The 15,402-nt window shown below is 48.0% G+C and overlaps 1 protein-coding gene across 3 annotated transcripts in view; it reads left to right on the top strand.

The window, feature by feature from the left end:
* POLR3A (RNA polymerase III subunit A) overlaps positions 1 to 15,402 on the top strand; it is a 53,667-nt gene that overhangs the window by 29,730 nt on the left and 8,535 nt on the right. Inside the window, exons 19-30 of one of the 3 annotated variants that reach the window (XM_049697225.1) lie at positions 1,163 to 1,300; positions 3,103 to 3,273; positions 4,192 to 4,305; positions 8,869 to 8,955; positions 9,042 to 9,124; positions 10,009 to 10,179; positions 11,286 to 11,379; positions 11,574 to 11,666; positions 12,311 to 12,475; positions 12,979 to 13,143; positions 13,320 to 13,451; positions 15,054 to 15,186. In XM_049697225.1, the coding sequence (XP_049553182.1) occupies positions 1,163 to 1,300; positions 3,103 to 3,273; positions 4,192 to 4,305; positions 8,869 to 8,955; positions 9,042 to 9,124; positions 10,009 to 10,179; positions 11,286 to 11,379; positions 11,574 to 11,666; positions 12,311 to 12,475; positions 12,979 to 13,143; positions 13,320 to 13,451; positions 15,054 to 15,186 (1,546 nt within the window). The remainder of the gene's footprint in view (positions 1 to 1,162; positions 1,301 to 3,102; positions 3,274 to 4,191; positions 4,306 to 8,868; positions 8,956 to 9,041; positions 9,125 to 10,008; positions 10,180 to 11,285; positions 11,380 to 11,573; positions 11,667 to 12,310; positions 12,476 to 12,978; positions 13,144 to 13,319; positions 13,452 to 15,053; positions 15,187 to 15,402) is intronic. The other 2 variants (XM_049697226.1, XM_049697227.1) reach the window with 2 other exon arrangements.

Here is a 15,402-nt window from a genome sequence, read left to right as displayed (position 1 = left end):
AGTTCTTAAACTCTGCTTGTAAATGACTTCTGGGTTCCATTGGCCCTCGTGGTCTAGACACTAGCATCAGCAGAGCACAACTTAGAGCAGATTTGGTCACTTAGTAAATTCTGGTTGGAGTCAGCTGTGTTCGCACTGAAGCAGAGATGCCCCAGCTGTACCTGCCCGGTGGAACTGTAGGATTTCTGTCCAGCCCCTCCTGGGGAGATAGGACTACTGTACTGAGAATGGACAGATACTCTCTGTATCGGGCGGCCTCAGGAACAACTCAGGTTCTCTGCCCAAGATCAGAAGTCACTAGGGGTCAGGCAACCAGCTGGTCACTGGAGTGGTACCTGACTATGCTTATCTGGCTCATAGTCAAAGCCTGACCAATTAGGAAGAAATACCAGGGATACCCAGTGCTAGCCTTCGGAGTAGATGGTGCCTGCCTAGAAATGCCAGCTGCCCCTTAAAAGAAATAGGGAAGCAGGAGGTTAGCCTGTTCATCTGAGTTGTCCTCCAAGGAACACAGACCTATCCAGATCAAAGGCCATTTGGCATTTCATATGGTGTTTTATATATGTGTGTTTCTTTTACAGGTTTTTTTTTTTTTTGAGATACATTTCATTTATCATAATATTCACCCATTTAAAGTATAGAATTCAGCATCTTAGTATGTTCACAGAGTTGTATGATCATCATCACAGTCTAATTTTGGAATATTTTCAACAGCCCCAAAATGAATCCCCATAAACATTAGCAGCACACGGTTATGTTTTGGAGGTGGACAGGTCTGGCCCACAGGAAGGGTGTCTTGGGAGGAGTTGTTTTCCAGGGGAGGCGCAAGCTGTCACAGTCAGCAGGTTGCCCTCTGAACCGAGGTTGGTAACTGCCTCCCTGGTCTAGGGGTAGCAGCCCAAGCTTTGGTTTCTCTCTCACGAGCCACCTGGCTGCCAGTGGCACCAGCACCAACCCTGGCTGGGGCCTCACCCTCCTTGTCTCTGGTAAGGATGGTCTGGGCTAAATTGTTTCTCCTTTAGGAAAGGACATAAAACGTGAGAGTGCATTGGCTGGGTATTTCTAACCTGAAGTTGAGGCATTTTCTGATTTGAATGGGCTTTGGAATTGTGGACCTTGAACTTTTTTGTTAGATTTTTCTTTTTTTCCTACCTCTCTTTAGCTCCCAGCTGCCAAAGGCTTTGTGGCTAACAGCTTTTATTCAGGTTTGACACCAACCGAGTTTTTCTTCCACACGATGGCTGGCCGGGAAGGTCTGGTTGACACAGCCGTGAAGACAGCTGAAACAGGATACATGCAGGTAACCTGAAGAAATGTAGGCCATTAGCAGTGAAGCAGGATGGGGTCTGCAGATCTTGACTGCCGAGTGTTTGCTTATTCTGTACCTGAGCTCTAATTTATCCAGTCTTGGTATTTAAAAGGAAAAATTGAGAGATGTATGGTACCCTAGAAATAAACAACCTACAAAGGTAGTATGTTCCAAATCACACAATGTCCTTCGAATGATGAAGACCAGGCCGGAACCACATGTACCAAAGCATTGCTGGAGGAGAGCTTGGACCCAAGTGCATCCCAGGGCACGTCATCGAACCTCACTGAGCCTCTGATTCCTAATACACGGAGGTGGGGTGACAGTACCTACCTCGGGCTCTGCTTCTCACTGTGCAACTATTTATATAACCCATTATTAATATCACTCCAAGGGACTCCAAGAACCTATTCCAGTGCCGCAGGAGGGCTTGGACACACTTGGAGGGCTGGCTTTTTCTCCATTGTATGTACAGGTGTAAGATAGTAGTCTCCGGGGACAGGGCTGAGCTAGACACTCCTCTCTGCCTGTGCTTCTCAGACTGCCGCAGAAGTACCCCTGATGGCAGAGGACTGAAAACACATCCTACCTTGTTCTTCCATAAGACCACAAGGAAAGGATTTCTCTCCAGTGTCTAATTCTCATTTCTGCTCTGTACTCCATAATCTATGTTTGTTTGTTCTTGATCTTTTGATGTATTTATCTACTTACAACACATGATGAAGTGAACAATCCAAGTTGCTAGGCCATGAACTGCTGTGGCTTTGTGTCCCTTTTCTCCCCACCGTGGATTGAGAAGCACGGCCCTTTGCATACTGGGAAACCAGGACTGATAAACCAGAGATGCGAATGAGTGAGCCAGAGCACACAAGGCTGATGAGGGCGAAATGGACCCGAGTCAGTACACACCTATTTCCATAACCTCGTCTGGACCTCCTGTAGCATCACTGATAACTGCTTCCCTTTCAATCATCTTTTGATGGGAAATTGCCCTTTAGCTTTGGAGTGTGCTGCTTTTGTCAGAAACCTAACAGCCTGTGAAATGCTTTTACCACTCTTGCCCAAATGTCTGTTGACTTTATTTTTTGTCTTTTACCTTTTTTGAAGTGGAGAGTATGGCTTTCCCAGAGCAATGTGTTAGCCTAGAACAAATTAGTTGTGGCATGAGGGATTTTTGTTTTGAAGTTGCCTGGAGCAAGATTTCTTTCTTTTTAACTCCCTGAGCCCCCATCACATTGCTGGCTGGAGTGTTCTGCTGGTGGGAGGTTATTCTCCCTAAGCAGACTTGAGAAATCACTGCTGCCTGCTGGTTCAAAAGCAATGCCATTCCTGTTCTCTCTTCTTCCCCCTCTGTCCCAGAAGGTGGCCTGCACCTGATCCTCTGTAATTCATATTGAAGTCCACAGGGGTCCTGGATTAAGTTGTGTTTAGAAATGCAAAGCAATTGCATTAATTTATACCTTAGGGAGACAGAGAGGGAAGGCGAAGCAGCCTAGGAAAACAGTGTTTGCAGTCCTTCGGGGGTGCTGGGGTTTAAATTGCATGTATTCTAAAACACTGAAGTCCTGGAGGCTGGAGCATATTCTAAATCCCACTGCACAGGCTAATGAGGCCCTTGTGGGCCTGTTCTTGCAGTCAGGGGACTCTTCTTAAGGGATTTCTAATAAAATGTGTTTATGTGATTAAAGCGCTGGTAACCTTGAAACTCAGAGTTGCAAATCTCCACCTCTCTATGCGTGACTAGTCTTCTCACAGCAGCTGAGCTTTTGTCTCCTCTCCTCCTTTTCCTTTAGAGGAGACTCGTAAAGTCCCTTGAAGATCTTTGCTCACAGTACGATCTGACAGTGCGAAGCTCTACGGGCGATATCATCCAGTTCATTTACGGGGGAGATGGCTTAGATCCTGCAGCCATGGAGGGAAAGGATGAACCCTTGGAGTTTAAAAGAGTTCTGGACAACATCAAAGTAAGATTTAGCATCATATCTGTCAGTGTTTTCAAGGCCAGTTCTTTAGAATGGAGGTGCCCTTTGGCATAGCACACAGTTAATGCTGTCATATCTGCTCCACCACTGAGTTAATATTTTTCTGTTTGTGTTCCTTTGCATAATTTCCCCCAAGTATTAAAGGAAAAATCGTTTCTCAATTTCAAAGTCTAGTTATTGGTAGTAATCAAATGCCAATAGAAGAGGGCTTTGTCTTCTTGTCTGTATCTAATAAAGTGTAATAGAGACGGTGTTAAAGCCATGGGTGTGGAGAAGCAGGCGCATTTCACACACTTTAACTGGGGGTATAATTTAGAACAATCTTTTTGAGAGATAGCTGGACAACACTGATCTGAATTTAAATGTGGGTGCCTTTGACCAACATTTAAATTCCACTTATAGGAATTTGCCCTACAAAAATGATCTAAATGTGCCAAGAATGTTCTTCCAGAATTGTTTACAGCAGACACAGACCATCAGTGGAGGACATGTCAAAAAATAATACAGACTGCTCCGTCCATTAGGGTGATGTGCAACCATTAAAATTTTAGGGGAAACCCCATGAGCTTGGAGGTGGGGGAATATTTTCACTCTTGAAATTTGGGGCTCTTTTTAAAAAACAACAATTTCTGATTTTAGTGCAAATCTGGGGTGGGGTGAAGGTTGGGGAGAAATGGCATGAAACCCACTGAATAGCCCACAAGCCTTTGTATAAGATGGAGTATCAGTTTATCCCGTTTTCACCTTCATATTAAAGGTAGAGTCTACAATTTGTTTTGAAAGAAAAAAAACATCACACGTTGCTAAAAGCTCACTCTGAGTGAGGTTGTTTTGTCTCTTGTAAATCCCTTCCTCCAATACTGCCCCCCACATCACTCTTATTTCCTTTTGATACCCAAGGCCGTCTTCCCGTGCCAGAGCGAGCCTGCTCTCAGTAAGAATGAGCTGCTCCTGACCGCTGAGTCCATCACGAAGAAGAATGAGTTTCTCTGCTGCCAGGACAGCTTCCTGCAGGTGAGCTCCGTGGGGCCATGCACCCGGCTCTGCTGTCACCAAGGAATTGTTCGCCAAGTGCCAGCAGTGCAGTTTATAAGCTGGGAGGGTGTTTATGTAAGAGTGTTTCTTGTTAAAAAATTTAAGACTGGCCCAGGCAGAGTCTCAGCAGTCAACATAAAGAATTTATCTCATGTCTTTCTTAGTTTGTCTTTTGCGCAAGTGTTTCCCTGGTAGAAGAAAAGCGCTTTAGTTAGAGAACTGATTTTTTTTTAACCCTGTCCCTGTCAACCCCCTACAACCCACTTTTTCATCCTGTGGGCCATCTCCTTCCTCGGTTGTTCTGAATCCCAATCATTTGTAATAGTTGTAGCATTGTTTTAATGCCATTTATTGTGTCTTATACAATAGATGATGTCATAGCATTTACTTAACACCATTATCATTTTAAATTGTTTTTTTTTTTCTTACTGTAATGGGTTATAAATGCAGAGTCAGCCTCTTCCATTTTCTTCCAGGGACCTGTTACCTTGACATCCTCTTAAGGTTTTTTCAGTTCATTTTTATTTCACTGACCTGCTCCTTCCTGTTTATAATCATGGTTATGATCAAAAGCAGCGTGGCCAAAACAAAAAGCAAAAGGATACAGGAATCCATACCTGGTTCCCTTTGTGTACTGATTGGTGATTCAGATATAGCACAAATGTATCCCTTGAAGTATATCAAAAATAAAAATAGTAAAAAACGTAAATAAGAATGTTTTAGTTAAAAGCGCTCCACTCCGTTCTTTAACATGACAAGATGTGAAAAGGTGAAAAAGAGACTCTTGCAAATCTTAATATATTTAAAATTAAGAGTCTGGCTAGGCTGAGTGCCTTTGTTTTGGTTTTGTTTCTTCACAGCTTTTCCTTTTCTTTTTTTTTTTCCTTAAGTAACAAATGAGAAGTGTGATTTGATTTTTCTTCACGATTATATTTACTTCTTTATGTTTCTGTTTCTCCTTGAAGACCTTAACTGAGACAGGCTATGAGAAATATAACGAGGTAACGTGCTTACGTGCTGTGGCTGCCGAGCATGGAGGAGTAGTTCTGCTGCACCCCAGCTGTCTGCCAGGCCCGGGGACCACAGATTTCTGTCCCGGTTCTGGCAAACAGGGCTTCCCTGTTCATCACCTTGGACTGGTCTTTTCTTGTCTTAGACGTGGTTTGACGGTAACCCCCTGACCAGCAGCACTTGTGGGTTCAATGAGCACTTGTTCAGCCGTCCCCTTGTGCTGTACGCCCCACAGATCACAGGGACACAGAGGTGATTGAACATGTCCTCACCCTCCAGTGGCTCACAATCCGGGCTCAGATTTGCCAAGAGGGTCCGAAATCCACTGGCCAGAGCAGATTTTTCTGAGCTGCTGAAATGCTGTCCGGCCATGGCCCGTGTCAGAGCCGAGGAGACAGAGGCAGCTCCTGGGTGGTGCCGAGCCCTGGCCCTGCCAGAGACCGACAGCTGTGCTCACAGACGCACTGTGGACTGAGTGTGAGAGTTAGCTGCTGGTCAGTTGTGTGATTAACTGCCTGCCAGCTGCCGTGTTCTGAGTCCCCTTAGTATGCATGGGTTGGTCCAGCTGAATTCTTAGTAGCTTATTTCAGTTTTCATTTCCAAAAAGTGAGCTTTTTTCCTTTTAACCTAACTTCCAGAATATCTGCCCTAACTCTTGTGTAAGGGAAGTCATTCCTTTCAGCAAAGCCACCAGAAGCATGTCCACGTGGGTGGCAGCTGAAAACTGTCCTTTCCAGCACCTGAGCTGGGGAATGGTTTGAGGTGTGTGCTCTTGACTGCTCACGTGTGCGGAGTTTCTCAGATGAAAACCCCCTGGTCTGCTTGGCCTTGGGCTCTGGCATTCGAACGGCAACATCTGGTTAGCCTGTGCCTTGAACACCTGGCAATTGAATGGCAACATCTGGTTCAAGAGGGCTTTCAGAAGTTCGCCCTAAAGGATACAACGTAGGCTCAGGGAGGACATCACCCATTTAAAGGAGGTTCTTAATACTGAATAATACAGGGGAAAAATTAAGTGGAAGTGGGTGTTATCGCTTTTGAAGATTCACAGTTTTAGGCAGAGCCACACCAGGAGAGACTGTCCCACTGCCCTCTCCAGCTCTAATTTCCACCTGTGGTTTGTAATAACTAACTGTATCTGAAAACGTGGCCTCAAGCCTGCAATTAATAAGTAAGCCTGGAGAGTTTCTCTTTAAAGAGTCTCTTGAGAATTTTCAAGTTCTTGTAAATTAGTAAAAGTCCTTTCTTAAATAAAAGTCTTTTCTGCCTAGAATGATGGCTGAGCGGCATGGTAACCCTCCACGTAGTTCCACGCTTTGTCAATGAGGAGAGTTGACCAACAAGGACAGTCATGGGAAACCTGTGTTCATGAGCAAGGGGCAGCCAAGATGTGGTAGATTCCACCCACGTAGCCCCCTGATCACCTGGGCTCCTAGGAGACAGACTGAAATGCCCAGTGGGCAAAGATGACATTGCAGAAAACCCCTGCCCTGAGAGCAGACTGTGGAGAAGGCATTTGACTTTGCAGAGGGGCCTCTTGTCTTGACCAAGCCCCTGACCTTATTCAGCCCGAGTGGCCTCTGCTCTAGAGCAATGCGGCCAGTGCCCTGCCGCCCCACAGGGAGAGCTTGCCAGGCTGGGCAGCAGCTGACTAAGAAGAGCTTGTGGACATGGACCATGTGGACCTCAGAAGTTTTAGTGGTTTGCTTTCAGAAAAGATAGTAACTAGAAATTGCTCGTTGGTCTAGGGGAGGCTAAAGAGATTTATTTTTGCAGTGTTAGGATAAAACCTGGCTAGTTAAGTGTTAAGCTCTGTGTAGGTGCCTTATGGCAGCAGTCCCCAACCTTTTCAGCACCAGGGAGCAGTTTCGTGGAAGACAGTTTTTCCATGGACGGGGGTGGGGAGGTTCAGGCAGTAATGCGAGCCACGGGGAGCGGCAGATGAAGCTTCGCTCGCTCGCCTGCCCGCCCGCCGCTCACCTCCTGCTGTGCGGCCTGGTTCCTAACAGGCCGGGGACTGGTAGCGGTACGTGGCCCAAGGGTCGGGGACCCCTACATTAGAGGATTTTGTTTTTGCAAAAGTGGGCTTCTGTTCAGTCTGCTTTTTGAAACATTCGTTTCAGACAAAACTTGTGATGTTTTCAGCTATGTGATATAGATTGAGCAGACTCTGGGCAGGCGTGCTGGTCTTCCTGGGGCCCCTCAGCCGGCCTCGGAATCAAGAATCAAGACCTCATGAGGCTTTGCAGCCCCTACAGCTGCATCCAGTCCTCGGGCCCGCCTGCTGGTCCCTCCGGGTGTGTGGATCCGCCGTCAGCCTGCCGCGGGAGCAGCTGGCTGCCTGTAGTTGGCCAGAGCGCCCTAACAATCTGTCCAGAACCATGGAGGGGAATTATATTCCCTGGAGGGCTGCTGAGGGGAAGTGCGGTCTGTCCACCCTTTCCCATATTCTCAAACATGCCCCTGGATCAAACCAGAGCAGCTGACGAGCAGCCTCAGAAGGACGCTGCTACTGCGCAGGGCGTGCCATTAGCTCCCCTGAGAAGTGCTCTGAGGGTCAGTCCCGCGGTGCTGACCCCCTGGCAGCAGGACATGGATGGGTGTGGTTCATTAAAGCGCACCATACCCTCCGTGAGAACTCCCCGAGAGGAGATGCTAGCTGCTCCTGGTTCTAGGAGCGACCTTGAGGCTGGGTTTATGTCACAGACACACTATAGATTGTGAAGCAGATGGGTTTCCCCTTAGAGCAGCTTCCAGAAAACGTAGGCCTGTCGTCTCTAGCCGCGCCCTACGGATCCTCCACGTCATGTACTTCTCACCTTTTTCTTGCTCCATTCTGTCATCGTCCCGGGGCGTAGAGTGCTGTTCTTAAATACAGTGGGAACAGCAGATATGCCGATGTTTCATTTCCAGCTTTGAGAGTGGTTTCCTGGAGACTTACAAAGTTCTGACTGTGTGGGGGAAGGGAGCATGATGGGGGACCAATGCAGAGCTGGGGGTCAGAGACGAAGCTGGGACTTGGGAGTGTTTCCTTTGAAATGAAGGCAAGTGTTTGAAATGTACATAGTGTCTACAAAACCATACTTCGTAGTAGTTAAATTGACCAGAACAACTGCAGAAGAAACCTCAAGAAGTTATCAATCTAGAGACTAAAAGTACAAGTGGTTCAATTGTACTTACTCTGGGCTGCGTGAATGTGGGCAGCAGGGTGTGCCAGGGGAGAGACGAGAAGGTGGCAAGTGGGAAGGGCTATCCTGCCTTCACTGTATACATATGAAGCATCATCAGAGTAAAAAGGCCTTAGAAACACTAAACCAATGAACCATGTGTCCGGGGTGTGGATGGTGTGTCGTGTTCCTTGGAAAAACATTTTGTAATAGAACCTGTATCCATTTCGTACCCTTTACAGTGTCATGTTTAGCTGCCACTAAAATAGGACGGACTCGTCATGTTACTGAAGTTTACAAAACGAATCATGTAATCCAAATTGCTGAGAAATATGTATCTGATGTTTGTTGTGTAATCTTTCAGGAGATAAAAAAATTCGTTAAGGAGGTTTCTGAGAAGATCAAGAAAACCCGAGATAAATATGGCATCAACGATAACGGCACAACAGAGGTAACGGCCCTCCCAGATGTGTCAGGACATAGAGGTATTTTCCATTGCTGCCAGCCCTGACTCATACTTGGATTTTTTCCTTCCAGCCCCGGGTGCTGTACCAGTTGGACCGGATCACCCCCACCCAAATAGAAAAGTTTCTGGAGACGTGTAGGGACAAGTACATGAGGTAAGGATGCTAACTGTCTTAGACTGCCAGGCGGTCACGTGGGTCTCTTGTATGCTTCCTGTTTCCCCAGGAAACAAAATCCTGCTCCCACACTGCTTACTAGTCAGTGGGTAGACAGGCTGGGTGCTCCAAGATGTGGAAATAACGGCAAAGAAATTTCCGACTGCCCTCTCCCCACAGAGACACTACCGATGTGTTTGGCAATTGCCGGCTGCTCTGTCCACCTTCAGTACCATTTGTCAGCAGCGCTCTTAGATCTTCTCCAGTCACCCCACGCTGACCACCGATAGCCACACAGTATTCACTGTCATCATCGGACCCCTCTGAGCATCATGTCCCCTTATCTGCACCTGTAACTGATTTGTGCCAGGTTCTTCCTCTGTCACAAGCCTAGCCTGGGTCCTTGCCAGTTCCTTCCTGGCCCTGATGGCATCTGTATTTTTTCTGTTGAAAGGAGATCATCAGAAGCCTCCCCAGCAGTTTTTGGTTTTGTCTTTTTTGGCCCCTTTTTTTTTACCCCCCTTGCATTGTGAGGCTTGCAGGATCTTACTTCCAGTTCCCCAACCAGGGATTGAACCTGGGCCCACCCGGGCCCTGGCAGTGAAAGTTTGGAGTCCTAACCACTGGACTGCCAGGGAATTCCCTGGTTTTGTCTTTTTAATTGAAGTGTAGTTGATCTACAACACTGTGCAAGTTCCAGGTGCACAACATAGCGATTCGATATTTCTATATATTGCAAAAGGATCACCACGGTAAGCCTAGTTACCATCTGCCACCATACAAAGATATTACATCATTATTGTCTGGATTTCCCACGCTGTACATTTCATCCCCGTCTCCTTAGCAATTTTACTGGACTTTTCATCCCTACCTTGTCCTTTCAGGGCACAGATGGAGCCAGGTTCTGCCGTGGGCGCACTCTGTGCCCAGAGCATTGGCGAGCCGGGCACCCAGATGACCCTGAAGACTTTCCACTTCGCGGGCGTGGCCTCCATGAACATCACCCTGGGTGTGCCCCGCATCAAAGAGATCATCAACGCTTCCAAGGCCATCAGGTGCCCGCATCCGTGTCCCTCTTGTTCTCACACTCACCTGTCACGATCCTTGAGAAACAGTGTTTCTCTTGGGGGGGTGTGTGTGTGTGTGTGTGTGTGTGTGTGAGAGAGAGAGAGAGAGAGATGCTAGCGGGCAGTTTCTCAAACTCCGGAGTGAGGCGTGCTTGTGTTAATCATATCTTGCCTTTTAAAAAACCCAAACTGGAAAAAAATAAGTCCAAACTGGATAGAGTCAAAATTGATGCAATGGTTCTTTATGGCCACAAGTCACATGAAAGAGAGAAACCTAAAAAAAATGCCTGGAAAACTTGGAACGATGTGTCAGTGTAGATTTCATCCTTTTGATGTCATTATTCCCAGCCTCACTAGGCCTGACTAACGTGTCTACCACTTGAGCTATGGTCATATTCTGTGACACACTCCCTGTCCGCCCACACCCCCGCCCTGGTGATTTCATGATAGGATTTGTGGGTGATGTGAGACTAGGAAAGATAGAAATACCTTATAGTGCATTCAGTGACAAAATCACGTTTCACCTCTGATCCAAGTCTAACGAAATGACAGTATAACATTAAATGAAAGAAAGCTGTACTCGGTTCTAGAACAGCACCTGTAGATGTCCAGGGTGGTAGGAGTTCTGCCTGCCTCCTCTACGTTGGTCAGATCTCCCAGGAATGTGCGTTCGGGGGATGCCGTCCAGGACAGCGAGGATGGAAGCTCCTAGCTGGTGGTTGGAGGAGGTGGAGGTGTCCTGAAGAGGAGATTTTAGGGGTGGCAGTGGAAGTGGAGGAAGCTGCAGTACACGAAGGGTCAGTTTACTCAGGGAACAGAACTGAAATAACTACTCATTAGGACCAAAGAGGAAAAGGTAGGTTCGCTTGGCCAGGAAGAATGTTCTGAAAGTCACTCAGTGACGGATCGATTGGGCTGCCTCATGAGCACGTGTATGTGAAGCCCTCAGTGGCGTGCCTGACTCCAGTAAACGCTCAGTAAATTGCGGTTGCTGTTAACATTACAACTGTAAGTGGTACCCGGGCTTAACAAAGCGGTATTCTTCAAACAGCCTCATTCCTTGTGCTGTCATCATTTGCCCTTACTTCCCATAGCACTCCAATCATCACAGCACAGCTGGACAAGGACGACGATGCAGATTACGCTCGCCTCGTGAAAGGGAGAATTGAGAAAACCCTCTTGGGAGAGGTAAGAAGAAATCCCTCTTAATAATAAGAAAACTAAACCAGCAGCATCGCCAGTAAGCGTAAGAACCACTTGTAGTGGATTTACTAGTCAGTGTGTCCACACTGCTCTGTATCCTTAAAAAAATAGAGTGAGCCTTGTATGCTCTGAGGGAAGGGAAAGTGACTGATGAACATTCTGATCTTTTGACACCACAGATTTCAGAGTATATTGAAGAAGTGTTTCTTCCTGACGATTGCTTTATTCTCGTCAAGCTCTCCCTGGAACGGATCAGACTTCTGAGGCTGGAAGTGAGTCACGTAATTAAACGCGTGGAGGAAGTCATCCTCTTTTAGCCCCAAGATAGGCGCTGATAAACTAGGTCAAGAGCTATGCAAGGCACAGGAAACCCTGCAGAGGCTTTCACTCAGTGTCTGTTCTGTGAGTCTGTTGTACCTTCATGTTTTCTCTCTACGCCTGACCCCAGCACAGACATTGCCACCCAGGGACACACAGGAAATCAGTGGAGGTTTTGTGCAGGCCATAATACCCATTTGCTGTGATAACAGCATTACAGCATCTGGAAGGACTGTAGTGCCAGCTGTGTCTTACTCACCTGTGGGCCCCCAGCACAGTACCTTGCTGGCTCAGGAGATGTTTTTGGATGAGTGGATTGACCTGGCTTAATTATCGTTGGTGTTTATGTACAGGTAGCAATGGCAAAAAAAGGGTTGGGGGGTGGGGATCTACTCTTTAGTGAATAAGGCAGAGGTATACATTACGGTACATAAATACACAGTATATCTCCAGTATTAAAATATCGTGGTGTGGAGAGAGATGGGGTTAAAATGACTGAAAAGGCTTAGAGGGGCAACGATGTAAAAAGACCAAGAAACACTGGAACCGCAGCCTCCAAACCCTGCTAGTAATGTCCCGGGCGTGCGGTCCCTCGCAGGTGAACGCTGAGACGGTGAGGTATTCCATCTGCATGTCCAAGCTCCGCGTGAAGCCTGGCGACGTGGCCGTGCATGGTGAGGCTGTGGTGTGTGTCACCCCCCGAGAGAACAGCAAGAGCTCCATGTACTACGTGCTGCAGTTTCTGAAAGAGGATCTCCCCAAGGTGAGACACAGGTCACCTCTCCAGGACCGCGTCTGGCCTAATACCTGGAGATGCATAAAGGGAGGGACCGCGCTTACCTCTAACCTGAAGAGTCAGGTGTCAGGAAGCCACAAGGCCGTTGTCACTGCTGAGACTGAGGGTGGCGCCCTGTTTCTTCGTTTCTTTGCTACACCCCTAAGGAGTCAGGCAGGTTCCGGTTTCCTTCTTAGCACTGCCTCACCAACTCTGCCTGTTCGGTTTCTCTTTGTTCTTTCATAAAACTGGTGGTGGAAGGGGGCATGGTCCCCTGAGCTTCTGCTTCCCCCCAGCCACTAGAGCAGCACACAGGCACTCCCAAGTTTGGCATGTTGCTGACAATCACCACTGAAAATGAGGTAATCAAGGTCACAAACCCAGGCCGTGACGTTCCCAGTTCTCACAGCCACTGTGGTTTCCCAGGCTCCTGGGTGGGTGGGGGCCGCAGGCACTGCGGGGTCTGGAGCCTTATCTGTCTGTGAGTCCAGGTGGTGGTGCAGGGCATCCCGGAGGTGTCCCGAGCTGTCATCCACATCGACGAGCAGAGCGGAAAGGAGAAGTACAAGCTCCTGGTGGAGGGTGATAACCTGCGGGCAGTCATGGCCACCCACGGTGTGAAGGGCACCCGAACTACCTCTAACAACACATATGAGGTACTGCTTACGGCCAGGGGCACCTTGCAGTCGTCCCGTCTCCCTCCTGGCACGCTCCTCCGACCCTGCCGTTTGCTCTTGGTCTGCACTCCCATCTCTGGGGAAGGGCACGGGGTGCCGGGAGCTGCAGGGTAGAGGAGGGCATGGCTGCCTCTGCTCATCCTAGCACTCCGCAGGTGGAGAAAACCCTGGGCATCGAAGCTGCCCGGACGACTATCATCAACGAAATCCAGTACACGATGGTCAACCATGGCATGAGCATCGACCGGCGGCATGTGATGCTGCTCTCCGACCTCATGACCTACAAGGTTCGTGGGGGCCTGGCAGCCAGGCGTCGCAAACCCAGTTTCGGGAGCACAAAGCTTGTAGGACACATAGCGTGCCCAACTGTGATGACCACCGTTACCCCAAGACAGAAGTACAGTGGTCAGGTTTGGGTGTACTGGTAAAATTCCAGCGTGAAAATTTCAACCTCATGGCAAGAGACAGAGCATGGTTTTTGTCCTTTTTAGAAATTCTATCCTAAAAGAAAACTAGCCATTGCCAAAAGCCCAAGGATTCCATGGCAAACTGAGGTTTATTCCCTGTTAAACCCATTCATCACACTTCTTCTGTAGCCATTTCCAGGTTAAAGAACAAGTTAACATAACCTGAGGGGGGAACTGAGGTTGGTATTTTTGGCCATGCTGGGTCTTCGTTGCTGCGCGCAGCTTTCTCTAGTTGCGGCGAGCGGGGGCTACTCTTCGTTGTGGTGCGCAGACTTCTCATTGCGGTGGCTTCTCTTGTTGGGGAGCACAGGCTCTAGGCGTGCAGGCTTCAGTAGTTGTGGCACGTGGGCTCAGTAGTTGTGGCTCACGGGCTTAGTTGCTCCGCGGCATGTGGGATCTTCCCGGACCAGGGCTTGAACCCATGTCCCCTACATTGGCAAGCGGATTCTTAACCACTGCACCACCAGGGAGGTCCCGAGCATGTCATTTTTATTCTGACTTTTTTCTAACGTTATAAATGTTTTCCATGTTGTTACATAGTTTTATAAATACACTTTTTTAATGATGGCATAACATACCTTTAAATGAAAGCATCTAAATTTACATAACTCTTTTTCTACCTTGAGGCTTTTAAATTATTTGAGTTTTGAGTTCTTTGAACCATAAGAAACATCTTCAGAAGTACTCTAACTTTTTTTTTTTTTTTTTTTTGCGGTACACTGTTGTGGCCTCTCCTGTTGCGGAGCACAGGCTCCGGACGTGCAGGCTCAGCGGCCATGGCTCACGGGCCTAGCCGCTCTGCGGCATGTGGGATCTTCCCGGACCAGGGCACTAACCCGTGTCCCCTGCATCGGCAGGCGAACTCTCAACCACTGCGCCACCAGGGAAGCGCAGAAATACTCTAACTTTTAAAAGTTAGATTCTTAATTTTACTTTTCAGGGATTTTTTTTTTTTTGACCGTGCCATGCAGCTTGCAGGATCTTAGTTCCCCAACCAGGGATTGAACCCAGACCCTCAGCAGTGAAAGCGCAGAGTCCTAACTACTGGACTGCCAGGGAATTCCCTACTTTTCAGTTCTTTTATTAATTAATTTTTATTGGAGTATAGTTGATTTACAGTGTTGTGTTAGTTTCTGCTGTACAGCAAAGTGAGTCAGTTATACATACACATATATCCACTCTTGACTTCTCAGTTCTTAATTCTTTGCTCCAGTGGCACCCGGCTGTGAGTGTAGGGATCTGTGTTGTCAGTGGCTGATGGCCTCAGAGGGACACAGGTGGGACACACAGCTGTTAGGATCCTGTTTAAACCTGAGATCGTGACTTGCGGCTCTGCTGATTTTTGCTGCTTCTGTTGGAAGGCGGGGCATGCGTTCTGTAAGTGGCACGAGTACCACTCTGGCTCTCTCTCCCGTGGCGCAGGGTGAAGTCCTGGGCATCACTAGGTTTGGCCTGGCCAAGATGAAGGAGAGCGTGCTGATGCTGGCCTCCTTTGAGAAGACAGCCGACCACCTCTTTGACGCCGCCTACTTCGGGCAGAAGGACTCCGTGTGTGGTAGGTTTGGTGTTCGTAGCAGCCTCCCCAGAGGCCTTTGTTGATGCAGCTTAGACCGTGGCCGGGGCTTCTCAGGAGGTGGAGAAACTGAGCAGGCAGAGCTTTTACCTAAGAATAAAGTCACAGATCATGGAAGTGGAACTGACCTATCTTTTATCTCCAGAGCCTGACTGTGGCAGCCTGCATCCCTCACATTTGTAGAAGGCTTCTCTGTCA

This window comes from Orcinus orca, chromosome 14 (assembly GCF_937001465.1).
Source record: "Orcinus orca chromosome 14, mOrcOrc1.1, whole genome shotgun sequence".
Classification (NCBI taxonomy): Eukaryota; Metazoa; Chordata; class Mammalia; order Artiodactyla; family Delphinidae; genus Orcinus; species Orcinus orca.
The sequence above is the reverse complement of the archived record's forward strand: the minus strand, read 5'-3'. Positions and strand labels throughout refer to the sequence as shown.